Here is a 24316-nt window from a genome sequence, read left to right as displayed (position 1 = left end):
TGTAAGATTACATAATATAAGTGCTGACTTAAAGCCATGGTAACTCTTAAATTGTAGCACCCGGAAAGGAGGAGGAAAAAAAAAAAAAAAAAAAAAAAAAAAAAAAAAAAAAAAAAAAAAAAAAGGGGGGGGGCCACGTCAGCAGCCGCGTCAGCAGCCACGTCAGCAGTCCCGGCCAACCAGGGCCTGACACGTGGCAAGATCGCGTCACTCCGAAAGGAGCCACGTTGGCGATCCGCGTGGGTGCGATCCGACGGCCCAGATCAATCACGCGATCGGACGGCCCAGATTCAATCGCACGGACGGCCCAGATTCAATCAAAAACGAACGGCCCAGATTAAAACAAAATGAACGGCTGTGATCAAAAGGCAAGGGGTTATAAATAGAACCCCCACACCAGACCACAAACCCTAGCCGCCAGCCGCTCGCCGGAGAAGACGAACCAGAGGCCGACCGCCGCCACCCGCCGCCGCTCGCCGCCGCACCGGGGAAATTTCCGACCGCCGATCGAGGTAAATTTCATACCCCCGACTCGTTTTTCCGCACTGATTCCTCCTATGGCCAAATCGAAACCGAAATCCCGGCCAAACGGCCGGAATACGCGGCCGAAGCCCAGCGGCGCCGCCGCGCCCCCTCTCGGTTTTTGCCTCCGACGAGGCCCTTCCCGGCCTCCGTTCGATGCAATTTTTATATCACCGTGATCACCATTCTTTTCTCTACAGGTTGACCGGAGCCGAATCACCAAAACACGAACCTCGCCGGAGAGCCGCTGCACCCGAGAGCGCCGCCGCCGGTAAGCTCCGTTTTTCCGTGATTTTTTGGCCCCCCGAGGGCCCTAAGGTTCTTTTCTGACAAGGACCAATGCGAGTGTGGCCGAATTCGGCCGAAAACGGCCGAAAACAGCCAACCCGAGGCGACTCGCCGCCGCCAGCGGCGGCGCCGTCGCCGGAGCACGGCGGAGCCGCCGTGCCGGAGTTGCGATTTGGGCCGAAAGAGGCCCTGGGCCTAATTTGGAATTTTTTTGGAACACGTGCAGGTACTGTTAGTGTGTTTCAGTTCCCCGAGAAAAATTCAGGGAAAATTAGGGACAGCCTGCAGGCGCACTGTGAATCGTATTCGGATCTCGAAAACAAGTAAGGACCCCTCACCTTATTTCCTATCACGGTATTAAAGTTCAAAATGATAAAACGGTATTTCTTGAATTAATGCATGTGTGAAATTGCTTAAGGTAGCTAATGGAGCCCGAGTCTAGTGTGATTGGTGGTTTACTGTTATTTGGCCTGTTTACAGCTTTAAATGCAGAATGAGGTTTGATGTGTTCATTTTACAGATTTGTGTGCATGTACTACGTTTTTATTAATTATGGGTTGAATGACTGAAAAACTGATACTGTATGTTGTCTGTTTGGTATGAATTACGATTTGCTTGTTTAAATGTGAATTGATGATGCTGATTGAGGAAAAGGAAAAATGAAAGATTGTGTAAACTGATAATTGTATTATGGGGGTCAGCCTGACTAGATATCCTGGGAGATGGTGGACGGACCGGGTCCGTAGGGAACCCTACCGGGATTGTGGTCTCACATGCCGGACGGGGTATGGAGATCTTATGGTTTTGGCGCCCATACCGGACGGGGTATGGGGACGGCCCGTTTCACCCTCATACCGGACGGGGTATTGAGGTTTATGGTTTTGGCGCCCATACCGGACGGGGTATGGGGACGGCCCGTTTCACCCTCATACCGGACGGGGTATTGAGGTTCATGGTTTTGGCGCCCATACCGGACGGGGTATGGGGACGGCCCTGGAAACTGATTATGAATGTTAAAGGTTAACGGGTAGCGGAACCCCTATGGACCCCCACGGATACTAGTAGGCTGGTAAATGAGAAAAAGATATGTTGTACAATGATTGAATTACAAGAGGCGTGATAAGTGTTATGTTTTACAGCTTAGATTATTCAATGATTATGATAATGTTATTGTTTTTCTCATATTGTTTTCATAAATTCCACCAAGGTAAGTGGATGGTCAAAGTTTTATTATTGATAAAAGGTTTTGTTGTTAATAAACGAGTTTATTGTAAATTATGCTCCATTGGTCTTTTTGTGGTTTTTTACCCACCTTTATCTCCGTGACGGTGAGATATCGTGATGTTCTTACTAGGCTAGTGTAGCTCACTCCTTAATTAACCATTTCAGATCAGGAAGACATGGTTCCCGAGCCCGTTCCGCAGGAGGACGACGAAGGGGATGCCTAGAGACTCTGTAGTCATACGCATAGTTTTATTTTCGAGTTTCTTTCTTAGTTAGTTTAATCTTTTATATTTTAAGTACGTTTTTGGTTTTTCGTGTAAGGGATGTTAAATGAAATTTTGATCTCGCTTCCGCATTCGATATATTTAAATACTCATTTCATTTTAATATTTTCCGGGGCCGTTACATAAATAATTTAAAATATTTAAATCTAAAAACAAATAATTATGTGTTTTTTTTTTTGAAGTAAAAATATTATACAGATAAATAACTATATATATATATTAAGCTAAAAAATATAATTACAAAAATATAAAATAATATAAATATTTAGGAATGAATTACTCATGTCATAATTAAAAAAGAGTTTTATCTTTTATATTCTATAAAAATAAATAAATAAATAAGTATCAAATGAAATTTCTACTATGAAATAAATAATTGTATATATCCACAATCACCATAATAGATACTGTTTAAGCTTTTATTATCTACAAACCGTGCATGTGGCCTTACCTAGCCATGTACAATTATTCTTTGACTTTCTCAATGCTTAACCCGCATATATTATTTATGCAAGTAGGAAAGGTTGAAGCAAATTAATTAAATATATTTAATCTATTTCCCATTTTGCTTCATATATACATATATATACGTGTGTGTGTGTGTAATTTCGGGTTATATGTTTCTTGTCTATTGTTGAAGCAAAAGATTAGAGGATCAGGATGAGGACGAGGAGGATGAGATCAATGTTTCTGATTGTTTTAATGTTGATGTTAAGCAATATCCATTTAGGAAACAGCAGCAGTGGTTCGTCAATTTTAAGTGAGAATAGAAACTGGAGTAGTGTTATTGAGATGCCTAGTGGTGATGTGAATTTAGGAGGGTACGAAATCCGGTGCCAAAGTGTCTACGGATTCCTTCCGTGCACCAACAAGTTATGGGGGCAGGTGTTTCTGATCGTTGTCTACGAGTACTTGCTTTCTCTTTCAGATGCTTACATTGCTAATGGTTCTGAGCTCTTCTTCAAAATGTTTGGAACTGGTTTTTTTGGTGCTAGTTTGTTTCAAATGCTCGGTATGATCCCACGAGTCGCGCTAATTCTTGGTAAGTTCTTGAATTTCTTTATACATATACACATGAATTGCATGATGTTATAGGTATATATCTTCTGATTTGATTTGTTTATTTGAAGTGGCTGGAGTGTCAGGAACAAAAGAAAATATACAAGCCATGGCAGCAATGGGAATGGGATTACTTGCAGGATCAGTGATGATGAGCCTTACCCTAATTTGGGGTTCAATCGTGATATTTGGTCACTATGATATTTTACCAAATTCACAGAAAAACAAATCATTCAATTTAACAGGTTTTAATTTATTTTTACTCGATAGCAAAATCCAACTTCTTATACAAAACAATTTTGATGAACTAATTATTGTGTGATAATGATCTCTTTGCAGGATATGGTGTAACAACTGATATAGAAACCACTTATATGGCGAGAATTATACTTTTGACCATGATTCCTTTTCTCATCCTTGGAGTTGCAGAACTTGTAGCTTCACCATCTGGTACACGTGTGTTAGTCCTATTTTGTCTCGTCGTAACAATTATTTACCTTATCACTTACTGCACATATCAGGTAATATAACAAATTCAACAACATAAAAATGTCCAATAGATTTATAGATGATGGTTTTGTTGAATCTAACTTAAATATATATATATATATATATATTTGTGTAGGTATTTAAGCCATGGATTCAAAACAAGAGACTTGAATATCTCATGCATAAATATGTGAAGAAATATATATTACAAGATCTTCTTACTCACAGTGGCCAGCCTGATGAGGACAAGATAAAAATGTAAGTTTCTCAATCTAATTACAGGTTTAGCTGTCTCTTAATTTAGATTAAACAGGATTCGACTACAGTCTCAACCCATTAGATTCTTCTATTGATCTTATGAAACTATGTACTTACTATAAACTTGACCCATCACTCAAAAAATGCTAACTGGCAGTACTTTCATGTCTTTATACCACAAATATATTTCTATACTTTCGCTTGTAACACTTTCAATATTAGTCCTTGAGTTGACTTTGATTTCATTTCTAAAACAAAAAACTTATTACATGTTCAACTAATTGCTCAAAAATGCTAGCGATTAATGTTTTTGTAATCTTTGAACTACAAAAATATATTTCGCTTTCTCCCATAAACTACCCATATGGGATACTAAGCATTACACGTCTTGAAATATACTTTTTTTGCAGGCTATTTGAGAAGATGGACAAAAATGGTGATAGATATATATCAACTGAAGAACTAGAAGCATTCATCCTTGGATTGCAAATCCAAGAGGTTGGACTGTGCGAGAAGGATTTCGTGTCAAAGATGATGGAAGAGTTTGATGTTACTGGAGATTTTCATATATGTGAACTAGAGTTTATACATGGACTCTCAAGGTGGCTTCACAAAGCTAATACCTATGTACGTAACCAAGCTGAAGACTACAAAAACTCAAATATACATAGAAATCCCCTATGGCATGATTTTGTTTAACGCTAACCATAATTCTATATTTACGTCACATTGATCTTGATCAATTTTAGGAAACCAGTGAGGAGCTACAAAGCTTGCTACCTCGTGGACCTCGGACTTATTATGTAGTCAAGAAATACGAGACTTGCTGGAACTACATCAAGGCTGCTTTCTTTGTCATTTTTGGAATTTCAATGGCAATTTTGCTTGCACGACCACTTATGCAAAGTATCCAAGAATTCTCTAATGAAGTAGGAATTCCTTCGTTCCTCGTCTCCTATGCCTTAATACCTTTAGGCCTGAGTTGCAGACAGGCAGTAAGAGCAATATCTACTGCCAATGAGAAGACAGAAAATGCTGTTTCTCTTACATTTTCTCAGGTAATTAGAGTCAACTAATTTCTTCTCCCTAATTCAACTTTACTAAATATTTACTCCATATAAGTATATGCATTCACATTTAGATGCCTTGTCTTAAAAGAAACATAAATTTTTTCTGCAGCTTTATGGGGGAGTCTTCATGAACAATATAATGGGCTTAGCCATCTTCCTAGCACTTGTTTATATACGTGATATACAGTGGGATGTCTCAGCTGAACTTCTGGTTGTTCTGGTTATATGCACAGCAATGGGATTTTTTTCAAGCTTCAATAGGAAGTTTGCACTTTGGACAGGCATTGTAGCATTTCTTCTATATCCAATATCTCTAGCTATGCTTTATATTCTTACCCATATTATGAACTTGCCTTAAAATTATGTTGCAAATTTTATTTTCTATTGTAACTGTGGAAGGAAGTATGTGCAAATCAAGCATCTTCTATTAATTTCGTTATTCAATAATGTAATTTATTGTTATTTAAAATTTTTATCTTTTATCTAACAATTCTTATTTTAAGATTTTATTTTTAAGTTTGAAAATAACAAATATCTTTTACTTTTTGGCTAGAGCTTAACTTAATTAGTAGAATATAATTCTTAAAAGTCTTTGTGCTTAAATAAAATTTTAAACAAATATTCAATTTAATTTCTGAACTATAATTAATAATATAATTTAATCTTAAAAATATTTTTTGTTATAATTTAATCTCTAATCTTTTAAATTTAATTTAACATATGACTTAAACTAAATAACGAAAAAAAAACTTTAAATAAAAAATCATAATTCTTTTAATTCTTGTTTGGTTAATTGAATAATATCTTTTTAACAACAATCTCCAAGTAACACTTACATCGCCTCATCAAAACCATCACCAACATCAATCCTATTAGTCACCACTCAGCTTCTTTCTCCTCTTCCCCTCTGATTTCTCTTTGTAATGAATGGAAGAAGCTTGTAATCCATTTGATGCCCAAAAGTTTAATATCGTAAGACCTACATTATAGATAGTGAAGTTTGATCATTGGGTGCTAGAAGAAGCTTGAAATCGGCGATGACTAGAAGCCACCAAACATCAATGTTCTTCTTTTTTCTCACCTTTGGTTGTATTCACCTTTTGCTTCATAAACATAATCCGTTCATAAAGCTCAAAAAATTAGAGGTTTTTTACAACCTTAGCTTTTCAAAGGAAGAGGGCTAGAATTTCAAAGAAGAAGAATAGAATTGTGAAGGCCAAAGCCGAAGTAGTTAAATATCATACGCTTATTGCCTCTAGGTTGAAAGACCAGCATGAAGACCATAGTGAGAGCTTGGGAAAGAAAAGATGTAGGGTTTCTACTGCTTCCTTGCCGTTGATTAATGCTTAAACCGGAGCATTAATTTTGTGTAGTTAGTAAAAAAAAAACAAGAAAAAGTGGGAATATATATGAAGAAGAAAGAAGAAAAAATAAAAGAAAAGAGTAATAAGAGAAAGTTGCAAAGGATAATTGGTAGAGGCAAATGTTAAAGATGATAGGAAGCATTATTTTCTTTGTTCTTCGTTTTCGTGTTAGGGCTTTCAAAAGTCTTTTTTTTTTTCAAACTTTGAGATTTCATTTGGATGTTTATCCGTTCTAATCTAACTTGGCAACTTGGTTTCTCATTTTCTTTGTTTATTGCTCTCACTATATATCTCAAAATTTTTCTCTTTAATGAAGAAGATGATTACAAATAAGTGTCCTTTCTTTTTGCTAATTAAAATGATTTAATTATTGTTCCTAAGTAAAAAATAAATCTTTTTCTCAAATAAATTTCTCCTTTTTCTATTCCAAATTTTGACAACGTTTGCATTAAAATATTTTTTAAAACAAATTTAGAAGTTTGTAAATTAAATTTTAATAAATTATACATTTAATACTATATTGTACTTATAAAGTTATAGACTATATTGAGTTTTTGTCTAAAAATTCTTTTATTCTTAATTAACTTCGTTGACTAAAAATTAATATGTTCATGATTGAACTAGGTCAATCATATAGATTAATTCATATACCACAATTAATAATTTCTTGATTAGCATCATTCCCTATCTCATATACTGGATATAGTTTTTAAAATTTGAATGACATTTAGATTGACCTGATAATATCTATATATAAAAGTAAGAAGTTTTTAAATGATACAAACTTCATTAATCGATTAATACATTCTCTTGAATATTTTCTATAAGCAAGTAAAAGATTGTGATCATGTACGAGCAAAGAAAAAAGTTCTAAAACTGTATTTACCTCCTCCTAAGAATTTGGTCTTGAGTTTTGAAATTATGCAGGATTAAAATTCCGGTCTCTTCCTCTTGAACATGATTATAAAAATCTCACTGAATCATGAAGTTCATTATTTTCATCACTGATCTCGTATGGTTGGGTGAGGACATTGACATAGACCAAGGTGATTTTATAGGTGGTACTAGTTGGATTAATATAAAGAGTTTGTGACTTATTATGAATCAAGATGATTTGGATGGTTCAAAGATCCAATGGGAAGGACTAATACATTATGTGAAATATATATATATATATATCCTTAACATTACATAATTTTATGCAGTATGACAAAGTGAATCATATTAAAGTATATAGACACTTCATAAAGAAATAATTAATAGTCAAGTAAAAATGTGTTTATACTATAACTCAATAATACAATATTCTAATAACTTTTTCTAATAATTTTTCGGAGAAAATAATTTTTTCTTTTAATTAAAAGAAGTAATATTTATTATTGAAAAAATTTACTTACTTGTATCTACGTAAGTATATACATATATCTACTTGGTTTTGTGTTGTAAACATTTTGGGAAATTATGCTTATTATCAATATTAAATGATGAATTATTATACTCCTAACTAGCTTTATTTTGTTTCACAGACTAATCCACGTCATTATTCTGGTCGGCAAATTTATTTACATAATATAATTTGTGATTAAATAGTAAGAATACTCGATCTTTAGTTCTATAATTAATGACAGATGCACATTAATCATAAAATAACTTTTTTATAGAAAAAAAGAATGCATGATTCAGTTCGAACTCACAATACTGTATAAAATATTTTTTTTTTGTGCATTATATTATTTTTCCGTCTCATATTCTTGAATCTTATAATTTTATCTTGGTTTGGTAGATATTATTGTGATATAATAAAACATGTTTATTAGATAAATAAACTTAAATTATAAAAAAACATTAAATTAATTAAAGATTTATATAAGAACTATACTAAAGGAAGTCTAAAAACTCAAGTCACTATAAATATTTACATTGAGTTTTTACTAACAGTCATTTTTTATTGCGGCACGTTAAAATAGTTTTAGCGACAAAGTTATCTGTCACTATATGTATTGTTCTTAGTAGTGTCTTAAGTAAAAATTGAAAGTAACTAAAGCATGAAGAATCAATGACATTTGAGAAAAAATCATTCTCATAAAATCTATAGCTATAAAGGGATTTGCAATCATGAGCATCTAAAAATGTGCGTAAGTTCATTCATCTCTTAATGCAATTGTAGTGTGTATATGAAGATTTTCATGTAGTACCAAAATCATATACACTCGATGATTTAATTTGCTTTAACCGCATCTCATTATTAATTCACTTTAAGAATTTTTTTTTTATATATTAACGTATTTGATAAATAAGTATTGGAGTACGATATAAATAATAGACCAAGTATGTTTTAAACTTTTGATTATGAATTATGATGCAATTTTGTACTAGAAACATTTTTTCTTGTGACTTATATTTTAACTTTTGAAAGAGTTTCAATCGTGGTATATGTATATATACAACTATGAAATTTGATAAGAAATTATGTAAATTCCTTTTTTTTTTTTTTGGTTCATATTTTAAGTGAAAAGTTATAACAACATAAGTTACAGACATTATTTTTGTAATATATTTTGATCATAATCCGCTTGTAAGTAGAAATATTAAATTTTTCGGAAACATAAAATAAGTTAGTAAATATAATTCTAAATTAAATTCTTGTAACCAAATTCGATCTTTATATTTCTTTAAATAAAAATAAAATTTAAATCAAGTTTCTGAATCTAAAAATAACTGTGAGTAAAAACTATAAAATTTAAACTCTGTCTATAAAATTTTATATTTTCTGTTTTTGTATTAGATGAATTTAATTTTTATAAGTAATTTTTTTTAAAATAAAATCATGATGAAAAACAAAGCTGACTTATAAAAAATGATGATATTTCTAGCACGTGAAATTTCTATTAAATTACACCCAAAGATTCAATATACCATACAATTTTAACAAGAGAAAACTAAATTTTACTTTGCCTATAATCATTGGTTATTATGTTGGATGGGAAAACATATATATTAATATATTTTCTTTTGATTTCTTTCCTTCTATGGGGACGATCATTCAGTACATATATATAGGTTAGCAATATATAATACTTCTCGAGGAGAGTTTGAAGCAAATTCTTGCAACATATATTTAATAAATCCAGGTTTGTCTAGATAACTTGCTTCATTTCTTGATATCATATAATTTTCTAACTCTCTTTTTTTTTTTCCATATAATTAAATTGCAGGAAAAACACATATTAGAATATCAGAATGATGATGATGACGAGAATATTTCTAGTTATGTTTATATTTCTCTCGACGACTTATTTTGAAATCAGTATTGCTCGTTTAATAACTGATAGTAACATTCTTCTTTATCGTGATCATGAGATGATGAACCAAACAAATTATGATCGCAATCAGTACATTTCAGTTGGCTCTGATTTCTTTATCGGCCACGATGATGAGGATGATGATACAATAATATGCAAACCGGCCTATAGTTTCTTGCCTTGTACGGACAGGATGTGGGGGCATGTGTTTCTAATTGTGGTGTATGAATATTTGCTTTCCATGGCTAGTGCATATAATTCTACTGGCACTGAACTTTTCTTTACAATGTTTGGAACTGGTATATTTGGTGCTAGTTTCTTTCAGATTCTGGGAATGATACCACGAGCCATACTGGTTTTTGGTAAGTCATTTCTCACTTACTATATATACTACTTGATGTGTAGGTCAGGTACAAAATAAAAGTTGCAAGAAGTTTTTCGTGAATGTTTTAATACCAGCATAAATAGTTTTTATTTGATTAGATTGAAAAAAAAAAAAAACAAAACACACTTAATATGAAGTTCTTTATATATGTACATATGCAACAATCGCATACATTCATCCCTCTAAAATAGTCCGAGCATTATTTATAATTTGTAGGTTTATTTTTTGTCTTAAGTTTACTTGTATTATTTGATGATGCTATGCGAATTTTTTTTATAAAATATATAAATAAAATAATAAAAAAATATATATATATATATATACGTATTTAATATGTGAGCTTTGGGAAACATGATGCAAAATTTTGAACCAAAGAAACATATGGTAATATATATATATATATATATATATTATTGTATTAATGCATGAATTTTGTATGAAAAGAAATGGTTAAAATTAAAATGGTCTTTTTTTTTGGCAGTCTCTGGATTATCGGGAAGTAAAGAAAATATACAAAGTTCAGCTGCAATGGGTATGGGTTTAGTTGCAGGATCGGTGATGATGAGTCTCACACTAATTTGGGGTTCAGTTGTTATATTTGGTAGCCATGATATATCAAACACTTCAGATGATGATGATGATGATGATTCAGATGAACAAGACGATCAAGAAGAAGGAAAAACACCCATCAATTTACTAGGTTAGTTTCTTTCTCATTTTCCATACTGAGAAACAAATTCCCACTTCCCAAACAGAATTGTTTTCAACACTTCTTTTTTTCTATGTGCAGATTATGGCGTAACAACTGATAAAGATACCAAATACACTGCAAGAATTATGCTTTCCACCTTGGTTCCATTTCTCATCCTTGAATTCTCAAAATTCTTTCATTCGCGATGGCTCTCTCGTGGAGTAGTCATCTTTTCGTTCGTCCTTAGTCTTGTTTACCTCATTGTTTATTGCACCTACCAGGTAATACATATATGTGTGTGTGTGTGTGTGTGTGTGTGTGTGTATGTAGAGGGTTTTCCACTATATGATATTTCTGACCAAGTTAGAGATAATATACTCGTGCATGAGCAGGTATTTCAGCCATGGATTCAAGACAAGAGGCTTGAGTTTTTGATGTATCAGTATGTTCAAAAGCACTTATTACAGAAGCTTCTCACCTCCAATGGCAAGCCTGATAAGGCAAAAATAAAAACGTAAGTTGCTTAGAGTCCATGGTAGACTCTTTCATATCAATTTAAAATTTGAGATAATCGATTTAATCAATTACTTTATGTGATATCTGAACCAGAAGTTTCTTGTTAAAATCCTGTTTCTCTCATTTTTATTAAAACTTAACTTCCTATAAGGTATCATGAACTTATGTATAATTCATGCTTTTAGTCTAACATATAATTCATGCTTTTTATTCAAATGCATTGAATTTTTTTTATCAGTTTAAATTTTTAAAATAACTGGTTCAATCAATTTCTTAATAAGTATCATCTATCACTTGGTTATATTCCAGACTATTTAAACGGATTGACAAGAATGGAGATAAGGCTTTATCACCTGAAGAAATAGAATTATTCATCATGGGAATGAACATCGATCGAGTTGGACTTGATGAATCTGATTTTGCAGCAAAGATCATGGGAGAGTTCGATATCTCAGGTGATGGTAAAATATGTGAAGCCGAGTTTGTTCATGGACTTATGAGATGGGTTAAAAAAGCCAACAAAGATTTTGGGAATAAGCAGACGCAAGATGAAAACAGAGTTCAATACATGGTTGCAGCTCCTGTATGTCAGGACTTTTTTCAGTTCTAACCATTACATACATACATACAGTTCATACATGTATATATATACATTAACTTTCTGATTCACACATGAATTGCAGGCACCTACTGGGGATCACGAGAACCTGATAGAGAGGAGAAAACAAGAAATAAAAAGTAGATTGGACCTAATGTGGAACTACTGCAAGGCTGCTTTCCTAATCATTCTTGGAACTGCTATGACACTTTTCCTTGGTAGTCCCCTCATGCAAAGTATCCAAGCATTTGCTGATGGAGCAGGCATTCCCTCATTCTTAGTTTCCTATTCCATCGTGCCCTTGGCCTTGAACTACAAATCTGCAATTTCTTCTATAAAAACTGCCCTTGAGAAGACAGAAAAAGCACTCTCTCTCACTTTTTGTGAGGTTAGTTCAAAATTTTTTTCTCTGATCAAATCTTTAACTCGGACAATGACTTTGTGTTTGAATCATACTCTTTTTCCATCAGGCGAAAATACTAATTTGAATTTGGAACTTCTTTCTTGCAGATTTATGGAGGAGTCTTCTTGAACAATATGATGGGTTTAACCGTCTTCCTGATGCTTATTATTTTACGTGATTTAATATGGGATGTCTCGGCTGAAGTCCTCGTTGTTTTCGTTGTTTGCACCACAGTAGGACTTCTTGCTAGCCTGAGCACGAGGATTCCACTAATCTTTGGCATTTTCGCATATCTGCTATATCCATTATCTCTAGTTCTGCTTTTTGTTCTTACTGGTTTTCTTGGGTGGAAATGAGGTCATATTCCCATTATATAGGTACCTAAATAACCCATATATAAAATTATGCTTATCTAGCATAATTTGAGGGTTTAATTTCCAATTTGGTTTCAGAACTTACACATATTCACTTGTTGCAATTCTCTTTTGTGCTTATATAATAAAACACTGTAAACATCTGAAGTATTTCACCTGGCAATCTCATTTTTCATAATTCATCATCATCAATCATTGATTATGGAAACCAAAAACAAGAGCTAATCAAGATGAAAATAGCATCAACAACAAATGTAAGCATATGTTGAATGAAAATAGCTCGTTTCAAGCCGGAAAACTTTAAATGAAGTTTGCATAACCTAATAATCTTTTTTCACTCAAGACATATATATATATATGTATGTATAAGGTAATAATGTGAGCCTACTCAGAGCTTTAGGCTGAGATCAATGCCATCTGATTTTGTTTCAAAAGTTCGGCCATTTAAGCTAAGAGTTGTTTCTGCTCCATCCTCCTGCTCATGTTCTGTTGGCAAGAAGCTGTAAAAGAGTGTCTTGTGAGTTGATGAACTAGTGCCTGATCTTTGCTGTAACTCCTCAATGCTTTCCTTCTTTTCATACTTAATCAAACCGAAAAAGATAACATATAAGTAAACCGCGGATTTTGTACACAAACACGGAGAAATTTTCAATTGGGGAAAAGGAAAAACCGTTACTTGGATAGAAAATGGACTGAATTTGGAGAATTCTTGTTGACAATTTTGAGATGATGTTGAGGAATTTGAGGCAAATGTGATGGAATTGCCACCGGCTGCAGCAGAAGTTTTCGAGTTCAGGTCTAGAGAGATGCCTACCATTGCTTCCCTGAAAATTCAGCAAGAAAAATGGATCATCAGCAGCTGTTAAAAAACCATACATACATACATAAATATATGTTATCAAAACAAAATTAGGCCAACCTGGAGGTAATGTGGGTGAGTCCAATATTAGATCTGCTGTGACTCAGACTAGAAGAATTCAAGTGAGGGGAGCATTGGTAGCGGACTAATGGAGGAATCTGAGTGTTTTCGAAAGAAAAAGATTGCTGCCGTTTCGTGCCTATGATCTGTTTTAACATAATCAGAGTGACATAAACATTGAATGCTCAATTTTTACACAAGTCCATCAAAATTGAAAAGAGACAGTAAGAAATGGCTTAGAAACAGGCTCTTATTCACTAATCCTGTCTGCTCAACATATAAGAAATTATTTGAATGCCATATGAAAATCAATTCAATACCCGGTTGCAGAGATTAATTTAAGAAACAAAAATCAATTCATATAAAAACTGATGAAGAAAATGGTTTCAACAAGTAAGACAAATCAATCCAAGAACAATACACAGAGTAAAGTTGAACTAATTTTTTTAAAAAAAAAGTATAGTAGGAAATGAAGATGAATATACCTTTTCTTCCTGGGGCAATATGGATGCATAATGTTGATTGGATGTTTGGTTTGAAGGGAGCTCTACACGACGATAAAATGATGAGGTGGGGAAAGATGGCAGTGATGAGTCTACAAACAAATTAACCTGCAATCATTTTTACCCACAAATTGAAGCAATGTTTCCTGAAACTTAAGGTTAAAAAAAAAAAAAAAAATTACTAATTGATAATTTTACCATTTGAGAATGCTTTCTCTGCAACATGTGATTTTGATTGGATTTGCTGAGAGGAGTTATGGGAAATGAATACCCAGAAGGGATTTGAGCGGAAGTTGGAGTGACATTACCAGTAGTTGTTGGATTAAGATGGGAGAAAGTAGTAGAAGAAAAGAAATTAGGAGGTTGAGGATGAAGATAGTGATGGCAAGAATTTGGTGAAGAAGGAGAATATAATGAAGATGAAGTATCAGGATGATCGAGTTTCCTGTTTTGATCTCTCAAGATCTTCTCCAGTTCTGCAACTCCAGGACCTCTCTTGGGCACTTTCTGTCTCTTTGGTTTCTTGAAAGTAAAAGTTGAATAATTATAGTTATAATCACCATCGTTATCACTGCTGCACATTTTCTGGGTCTTGATTTCTTTTCTTCAAGCCAAGAAAATGAGAGAAAAATGAAATGTTTATTATAAAACAGGAAAGGAAGACAGGCGAGGGAGTAGAGAAACAAGAAAGTAACAAGAATCCCAATTTTCAAGATCACAAATCTAAAACAAGAAACAAAAATCATTCAAAAAACCGAGATAAAAGGAAATCAAATCTCAAAGAAAGGTGGAGTTGAAAGTGCCTATTTCCCCTCTGCATAATGAACAAGTGGCATTTAGGAAACTAGTCCACCCTTATTTTCAGCTTTTCAAACATCACTCCCTCACTATTTTACCAATTTCTGAATAATAATAATAATAATAAAAACAATCTAAATACATGGGTTCCCGGGATTTTCTCGGAAAATTTTGCTTGTCCGAGAAAAAAAAAAACAAAACAAAACCAATCAATCATCAATCAAAACTTCAAAATCTTTTACTCTCTCTCTCTCTCTCTCTCAAATTTTTGCACGAAATCTCACACATATATATATATATATATAATGTGTTCGTGTATGTGTACGAGTGTTCATACTGTGAATATATATATATATATATATTTGTCTTTATTCACGAATTTTACATGTATGGTAAATGATAAATGACCCGTATATTAATTATATGTCTCAAAATCTCTGAGAAAGTATGTTTCTATTTGTACAATAAGCAAACCTCTATCATTTCTAGCTATCATCTTTCTCATTGCATTGAATATGAAAATTTATTAGTTGGTTTAAGAGCAAGATTTTACAAAATATAAATGGTTAATCTTAAACTTATACTTTATAATCTTAATTTTATATTTTATATTTTTTAGAGACATTTAATGATTATTCGTCATCATTTCAAAAGATAAAGCTGGAAAAAATATATACATACAATCTATTATTTATAATTAAAATTTTTAATTAAAAAAAAAAAAAGAACAAGTTTGGAAGTGTAGATCACCGCATATTGGTATTATCTTATATAATTAATATGATGTTAAAATTAAACAATTAATTGCCTTCAAAATTTAAATTTATAAAAATAAAATATATAATTTTTTAATAAATTCCTACATTTATTATTTAAATAATATATATTAATTATAATTTAATAAATATAAATTTTAAATTATGACGTATATGAAAAATAATTTAATTCCAATATACTAATTATTTAATTGAATGGTAATTAATAACTTTTAATTAATTATTGGTTAAGCCCGTACTATGTAGATTAGATGGAAAGAGAAGTATATGATAAATAATAATAATAATTAATAACCCCTAAAGCCTTGTAGACTACGAAAGAAAACAAGGAAGGCAATAAATATTTTGGAAAAAATATGTACATGTATAATTTCATTGGTGAAATATAGCATAGCATATAATACATAGCATGCTATGTTTAGACATTGATGTATAATATTAAGTATACATATATATCTAACAAGGTATGAAATTAATTAATATAGATCTATTAAGAGATTTAATAAATATAGGAACCAATTTCTTACAGGGTGGCATGCAATGCAACATCAACTTAAGATATATATATAGATATATATATATATATATTTCAAAATTTGAAGGAAAAGATTGCAATCGAATCTTTCTTTACCCAATATTAATCTAATAAAAATTGTCTTAAGAAGATAATAAAAAAAATACAATCTTAGAGCAATTGATTGTAGTTTACCAGCAAATACAATTATAGAATTAGTTTCATTAATGAATTAGAGCTTTAAATGGAAAGTATATGTGTATATGGCTTCTGCAGTAATTAATACGTGTGTATATATATATATATATATATATATATATATATGCGTGCGTGTGTGTGTATGTATATCCATAATAAGTGATTCCAACTTTGGGTTTTACGTGTGGGTCCTTTTCATTTATTTATATATAGGATTACACTATTTATATATTTATATAATTGGCAACTGGTTGTGTACAGACCACCGATCAGTTCAAGTTTCATATCAACACAACTCAGGAAAATATCAAATTCATTAAGACTTTCACCTTCCTTGATTTCATAAAGATTTTGTTTGAAAATTTCAGGAAATTAAAGCTGTAGGGAAGATCCAAAAATTTAATAAAAATCTTTAATGTTCCTTAATTAATAAAGTCTAATATTTATATATATATATATATATATATATATATATATATATATACACGCCAGAGATTTGCATGCAAAGGTAGAAAGTTGGAAAGTTAATTAGGATAAAGCTTTATCATGGTAATCGAGTAATGAATATTACATCTATTGGTTTCGATTTTATTTCTTTTGGTAGCCTTGAGTAAATATAATTGAATGATATTTCTTAAAAACAATATATATATATATATATAAACATTGAATATATTTTTTAGAGGATCGTTTTTCTAGTGGTTCTTAGTAAACAATATATACAAACATTATTAAATAAACATTTATTCCAATTTAATGTGGTTAATTATGAAAATTAATTTATATAGATGCTTTAATATTTGAAATTTAGTGTTAATATATTAACACTAAAAATTCTAAGTATTATCCATTTAATAATTTTTTGCTTGAAAAAATTAATCTTTAAACTCAAAAATAAATAACGAAAGAAATAAGGGAGGATACTGTGACTATAAATTATAATATAAATATTTTGATATAGTTAAAAGTTTCGATAATTTCTCCGACAACTAACTATAATCATATAAATTTATTAGACTATTTATCGTCAGTTGGAAATCATTTAGATTGTTTTGATTGAATGATTATTGTATATGTATGTAACACCCACCCCAAAATACAATAAAATTTAAAATTAATAAAAGTAATTTTTTTAAATTATTTTGTGTAAAAATGGAGGAAAATAGAGAGGGGTGAGATTGAAAGATATTTGGTGAAAAATGGATAAAAATTTAGGTTCTGGAAGTATTTTTGAAGAAGAAATCGGAAAACGTGGGACAAAATGTAATTTGAAAAAAACACGCCACGTCAGATGCCCGATCAGCAGCCTCGACCAACCAGGGTGCACCAGGTGGCAGAGGTGCTGACGCGGGAGGCCACCGGGGGGGAGCCACGTGGGTGATCCGCGTGCGCGCGATTGAACGGCTGAGATCCGTTCTCGCGTGCACGAACGGCCCAGATCAAAAACGCGTACGGACGACCCAGATTGCATCGCGCACGGACGGTTCAGATTGAATCGCGTACGGATGGTCCAGATTGAATCGCGATGAATGATCCATATTCACTCCCTATTTAATCGCGATCGGACGGTACATATTAAAAGTGATTGACGGCCTAGATAAAAAAACGGATTGGTATAAATAACCCCATCCGCACCCAAACCCTAACCCTAGCCGATAGAGCCATTCGCCGGAGAAGACAGCCCAGCCACCGCCGCACCGGAGCAATTTTTGACTGCCAAACGATGTAAAAATTCTACTTTTTGCTCAGAATTTGATTTCAAACCCACCCATGGCCAAATCGGAGTGAAAGGACCAGCCAATTGGCCGAAAAACGCCGCCGAAGCTCAGCGGTGCCGCCGCAGGGTGTTTTAATTTTTGCCTCCGATGGGGCCCTTTCCGATTCCTGTTCGATGTGATTTTTCTACCGTTGTGATCACCGTTTCCTCTTCTACAGGTTGACCGGAGCAAAACACCCAATCGCAACGTGAGGCAGAGGAGCTGCTGCACTAGAGAGCCCCACCGCTGGTGAGATTCGGTTTTCTACATTTTTTTGGGCCCACCGAGGGCTCTAAATGTGTTTTCTCACAGAAACTGATGCAAGTTTGGCTGAATTTGGCCAAAAACGGCCGAAAATAGCCAACCCGTGGTAGATCGCCGCCGCGGGCGGTGGCGCCGTCGTCGGAGCGCGGCAGAACCGCCATGCCGGATTTTTGAAATTGGTCGAGTAGGCCCTAGGACTGATTTTGGGTTATTTGGGACATTTGTAGGTACCGTAAGCGCGTTTTAATTCCCGAAAGAAAATTCAGGGAACCTAGGGACCGCCCATAGGTAATCATCTAGTTTTCAGCGTCGAATCAAGTAAGGACCCCTCACCCTATTTCCTATCATGGGATTGAAGTTTGAATAAATGATAATATTATATTTTGTACAAATTAAATAGATATGCATAATTAATTAAGATTACTACTGGAGCCCGAACTGGACATTATTCTCTGTCGATTCCTGTTTGATTTATTTTATAGTTTAAATGCATTATGGTATCTGGTTTATCTATTCTATGGTTTTAAATGTATGTATTACTGTCTTACTTGACCAATGCGTGATTTTAGAATTTAAGATATGATTGTATTACCAGGTGCATATTTATTGTTTATGTGATTATGTATAACTTGATAACGGAGACTAAAGGAAAACAGATAAGGTGATAGTCTCACTAGATATCTTAGAAGATGGTGGACGGATCGGGTTCATAAGGAACTCTACCGTGAACGTTGTCTCATACCAGACGGAGTATAGAGACTTTGGCATTTGGTACTCATACCGGACGGGGTATTGAGATTTAATGTCTTGGCGCTCATACCGGACGGGGTATGGGGACGGCCCTGGAATTAAAATTATTAAGGAGAATGGTTCACATATAGCGGGGATACCCTGATGGATCCCCATGGGATATTAATAGGCTGGTGAAAACGAGAAACGGTAATAATCAATTATTGTTAATGAATACGGATTTATGATATGTTTTATGTTACTGATTATGCATGAAATTGTGATTTGTATGATGTTATTGTCTTTATATGTTGTTTTCACAGGTTCTCCAAGGGTAAGAAAAAAGGTAAATGGTTTTATTTTAAATAAATGTATTGGTTTAAATCTACTGCTCCATTAGTTGTTTTGATTTTCTACCAGCCTTTGCTTCTGTAGCGGTGATATAGTGTGATGTCCTTACTCGGTTAATGTAGCTCATTCCTTATTTAACCATTTCAGATCAGGAGGACCTGGTTCCCGAGCCCGATCCACAAGAAGACTGCGAGTAGATGCTAGATACTTTATAGTTTCCTTTATTTTTCTCATTTCTCATATTTCTTTCAGAGAACTTATTCCGTGATGTTATTTAGTACTTTTAAGTTATTGTGTAAAAGACATTAACCTTAATCTTTTATTTCACTTTCGCACTCAGATTATTATATGTATTTTCTTTTGAATTTTCAGGGCCATTACAATGTATGTGTCTATAAATGTAATACTCGATTTTAGAATTTGGTCCATAATTAATTTTAAAATTGTAAAAATATATAAAAATTTAATTTTAAAATTAATAAAATTTAATATAATGTGAAATTATGGAAAAAATAGGTTGAGTACGAAATTGAAAATAAATTTAGAAAAATGAGTGAAAATTTGAATTCGGATGGTGTTTTTGGAAGAAAAATCGAAAACTAGATATTAGAACACAATTAAGAAAAATTACACCACGTAGGACTGCCTAGTTAGTAGCCTCAACGAACCGGAGCCCACCGCGTGGTAAGACACGCTTACTCGGTGGCACGCGGGAGGTCACGTTGGCAATCCACATGCTCCGCGATCAGACGACCTAAAAGCGTTCCCGCATGTGGACGGTCCGGATTCGTTCCCTCATCTGGTGCGATCGGACGGTTGCGATTAAACGCGATGAACGGTTTAGATTCATTTTCTCTTTAAATACGATTAGACGATTGAGATCAAACACAATAAACGACTTAAATTTACGCGATATAAGTATAAATATTTTGCATCACACCGAATCAAACCCTAGCCGCCAACCTCCCACTAGAGAAGAAGAACCAGTTGCCGGATAAGGGAGCCAACTTCCGCCCGCCGCCACATTAGAGCCACCTTTGACCGCCAAAAAAGGTAAAAATTCTCCTATCCGCTTAGAATTTGATTCCAAGTACCCTTATGGCCAAATTGGAGCAAAAGGAACAGCGTATGAGCCGAAAATCGCAGGCAAAAATCTACAATCACCTTCGATGAACCCCTTCCCGTTTCCTGTTTCGTGCGATTTTTCTACCATTATGTTCATCGTTCAGTTTTCTACAAGTTGATCGAAGAAAAATACCTAGTCGCGAAGGTGAGCCGGCAAAGCAGTCGTACTGAAAAATCTCACCGCAGGTAGGTTTCTATTTTTAGACATTTTTCGACTAACTAAGACCCCCTAACGTATGACACCCCAAAATAAATTGTATGTAATTTAAAATTTCTAAATATAATTTTTGTAATTTATTTTTTATTTAATTTAGAGTAAAAATGAAGTAAAATTGATCGATGATTAAATTAAAAAAAATTTGGAGAAAATGGGCAAAATTTTGGATTCTGAGGGTATTTTTGAAAGAAAAATCGAAAAATATAGGTAAAATACAATTTTGAAAAGATTTGCCATGTTAGACGCCCGGTCAGAAGGCCCAGTGAATCAGGACACGCCGCGTGGCAGCGAACGCTGACGCGGTGCCACGCGGGAGGCCATGTGGGCGATCCGCATGTCCACGATTGAACGGCCCAGATCCGTTTTCCCATGCACACGGACGGCCCAGATGCGTTCTCTCCCCAAACGCGATCAAATGGTCAGATTTGGACGCGATTGGATGGTCTATAGTGGATCGCGATGGATGATCCAGATTTGATCGCGATGACCGGCCCAGATTCACTCCCTATTTAATCACGATTGGACAGTCCAGATCAAACACAATGGACAGCCCAGATTAAAAGTGGATAGATATAAATAACCCCCATCCACACCAAACCCTAACCCTAGCCGCCAGAACCCCTCGCCGGAGAAGAAGACCTGGTCGCCGAGAAGGATTCGCTGCCACTCGCCGCCGTACCGAAACCCTTTTTGATTGCCAAAAAAGGTAAAGCCTTCCCTTTTTGTTTGAAATTCAATTTTAAGCTCACTCATAGCCAAATCGGAGCAAAAAGACAGGCCAATTGGCTGAAAAATACCGGTGAATCCCCGCGACGCTACCGCATAGAATTTCGTTAAATGCCTCCGATGAGGCCCTTCCCGATTTTCGTTTTGTGTAATTTTTTCACCGTTGTGATAAGCGTGTCCTTCAATACAGGTTGACCGGAGCAAAAAAAAACCCAACTGCAACGTGAGCCGGAGGATCCATCGCACTGTAGAGCCCCGCCACCTGTGAGTTTCAGTTTTTTATGTTTTTCTGGCCAACCGAGGCCCTTTAACGTATTTTCCCGTAGGGATCGATAGAAAATCGGTCAAATTCGGCCGAAAACAGTCGACCTGAGGCGGACCGCCGCTGCCCATGCCGGGACTAATTTTGGGTTTGTTTGGGACATTTGTAGGTACTATTAGTGCGTTTTAATTCTTAAAGAAAAATTCAGGGAATTCGAGAATCGCCTGTAGGCACAGTCGAACAGTTTAGCTTTTCGGGTATCAAATTGAGTAAGGATCCCTCACTCTATTCCCTATCATAGAATTGAAGTCTAAATAAATAATAATATGGTATTTGTACAAATTAAATAAATATGCATAATTAATTACAGGTTGCTAATGGAGCCCGAACCGAAAATTGTTCTCTGTTAATTTCTGTTAATTTATTTTACAGTCTAAAAGCATGATGGTATCTGGTTTATCAATTTTATAGTTTGAATGCATGAATTACTGCCTTATGTGACTACTGTTTGATTGGAAAATTGAGATATGATTGCATTCCCTTATGCATGTTTGTTTACTTTTGTGATCATGGTTGATTTAGAAAATGAAGACTAAAGAAAAACGGAAAAGTTGTGTGATTAAATAAACAGATAGAACGACAGTATTACTAGATATCCTGGGAGATGGTGGACGGACCAGGTAGATAGAGAACCCTACTGTGAACGTTGTCTCATACCAAATAGGGTATAGAAACTTGATAATCTGGTGCTCATACCGGACGGGGTATGGGAATGACTCATAATTGAGATTGTTAAAGGAAATGGGTCACGTGTAGCAAAGACATCCCTATAAACTCTCATAGATACTAGTAGGCTGGTAAAAAGGTGACCATTATTGTTTAGTTATTTGACGATGTGTATAGATTTATTATATGTGCTATGTTGCTAATCCCATATGAAATTATGATCCATATGATATTATTGTCTGCATAGGTTTTTTTCATAAATTCCACTACGGTAAGTGAACAGTAAATGATTTATGATTAATAAATGAATTTACTAAATTTAGTGCTTCATTAGTTATTTTTATTTTTATACCCACCTTTATTTCTGTGTCGGTGATATAGTGTGATATCCTTACTGAACTAGTGTAGCTCATTCCTCATTTAACTAATTCAAATTAAGAGGACCAGGTTCTAGAGCCCGATTTGCAAAAAAATTATGAGTAGATGCTATATATTTTCTCTTTTCCGTTTATTTTCTTATTTCTTGTGTTTCTTTCAAAATGGTGAATTCTGTAATACTGTTTAGTACTTTGAAGTTATTGTGTAAGGAACGTAAACCATAACCCTTTTATTTTGCTTCCACACTTAAGTTATTATCTATTTCTTTTGGGTATTTTCGGGGCCATTACAGTTGGTATCAGAGCCGTGTTCCTCGGACCCATTCCTTACACAAAATTTTTAGGGAACACTAAAACAATAGATTATCACTCAATCGCTCCTTGTGAAATACAGGTACAGATAGATGAGGAAATGAAGACCCCCACTAAATTGAACAGTCAGAGATGGCTCACTTAGAGAAGATGTTGACCGGATATTTTAGATGCTGAAGAGACTCATTGCTGTCCAACAGGGCTGGGAGGAAATAAAGGAGCTACTTGACCTTCTTCCACTACCACAGGTTGAGCCACCTCTACAACGAGAGGATCCTGAGCCACCCTGGTACGACCATGCTCATCCATAGTACCACCTGGCACCACCACAGTATGATATGGTGCCCCAGCCACAGTACCACCCGGTACTGCCACCGTATCAGCAAGTATAACCACAGGGCCACCCAGTCCATCCTTAGCATGGCCTAGTTCCTCTTCCACAGGACCTAGCTCCTCCCATGATGGACCCAGGCTACATAGAGAGGTATAAGAGATTAAACCCATCTACTTTTACAAGGGGATCTTCTTTTGAAGATGCTGAGTACTAGTTAGCGGAGACAGAGAATGCCTTCAAGATCCTAGGAGTGACTCCCAGACAGAAAGTCACCCTTGTTACCTACATGCTAGTGAGAGAAGCAGACCGCTGGTAGGAACTCAAACAGACCACCCTGCCTGTTCCAGTTACTTGGGAACAGTTTCTGTCGGCTTTTCATGCAGAATACCTTCCAGAGCATCTCTGACATCTGAAGGAGATGGAGTTTGTACAGTTGGTCTAGAGGGACATAACTGTGTTAGAATATGCTCGTAAGTTTCTAAAGTTGGGCCGATATGCCCCTGAAACATTGTTGGATGAAGGCAGGAATGCTAGAAGGTTCGAGTGGGGTCTCCGCCCAGAGATCAGACAGCATTTATTTGTGTTGGTGCTCAAGACTTAT

General features: G+C 34.5%; 3 protein-coding genes and 1 long non-coding RNA gene across 6 annotated transcripts; 3 read left to right on the top strand and 1 right to left on the bottom strand.

Annotated features, from left to right (window-relative positions):
• The first annotated feature begins 79 nt into the window (after positions 1-79).
• On the top strand, positions 80-2421 carry LOC148252893 (uncharacterized). The gene is made up of 2 exons (XR_015813627.1): positions 80-793; positions 1037-2421. It is a non-coding gene; the product is annotated as an uncharacterized LOC148252893 (long non-coding RNA).
• A 489-nt stretch (positions 2422-2910) lies between these two features.
• On the top strand, positions 2911-5613 carry LOC110822032 (sodium/calcium exchanger NCL1-like). Its single transcript, XM_088207679.1, has 7 exons — positions 2911-3360; positions 3449-3622; positions 3717-3898; positions 4003-4124; positions 4535-4751; positions 4874-5182; positions 5304-5613. The coding sequence occupies exons 1-7, from the start codon at positions 2979-2981 to the stop codon at positions 5550-5552; spliced, it is 1635 nt and encodes a 544-aa protein (XP_088063805.1). The 5' UTR covers positions 2911-2978; the 3' UTR covers positions 5553-5613.
• A 3930-nt stretch (positions 5614-9543) lies between these two features.
• Positions 9544-12977, top strand: LOC110822118 (sodium/calcium exchanger NCL2-like). Of its 2 annotated transcripts, XM_088207678.1 has the most exons (9): positions 9544-9689; positions 9774-9825; positions 10176-10222; positions 10727-10945; positions 11036-11217; positions 11329-11450; positions 11762-12035; positions 12136-12438; positions 12561-12977. In XM_088207678.1, exons 3-9 carry the CDS (start codon positions 10195-10197, stop codon positions 12807-12809), a joined length of 1377 nt encoding a protein of 458 aa, XP_088063804.1. In that variant the 5' UTR covers positions 9544-9689; positions 9774-9825; positions 10176-10194; the 3' UTR covers positions 12810-12977. The 2 variants fall into 2 exon arrangements, with proteins under 2 accessions (XP_088063804.1, XP_021907821.1); XM_022052129.2 differs by having other exon boundaries at positions 9774-10222.
• Positions 12978-13000: 23 nt separating this feature from the next.
• Positions 13001-15318, bottom strand: LOC110822094 (protein SPEAR4). 2 transcript variants are annotated; one of them, XM_022052100.2, is made up of 5 exons: positions 14448-15315; positions 14232-14357; positions 13747-13892; positions 13504-13651; positions 13009-13407 (listed from the first exon to the last, which is right to left on the bottom strand). In XM_022052100.2, the coding sequence occupies exons 1-5, from the start codon at positions 14829-14831 to the stop codon at positions 13216-13218; spliced, it is 996 nt and encodes a 331-aa protein (XP_021907792.2). In that variant the 5' UTR covers positions 14832-15315; the 3' UTR covers positions 13009-13215. The 2 variants fall into 2 exon arrangements, with proteins under 2 accessions (XP_088063806.1, XP_021907792.2); XM_088207680.1 differs by having other exon boundaries at positions 13001-13651; positions 14448-15318.
• Between the last annotated feature and the right edge of the window lie 8998 nt (positions 15319-24316).

This window comes from Carica papaya, chromosome 7, assembly GCF_054855325.1.
Source record: "Carica papaya isolate Zhongbai chromosome 7, ASM5485532v1, whole genome shotgun sequence".
NCBI lineage: Eukaryota > Viridiplantae > Streptophyta > Magnoliopsida > Brassicales > Caricaceae > Carica > Carica papaya.
Note: the sequence above shows the minus strand (reverse complement) of the source record. Positions and strands in the feature narration are given on the sequence as shown.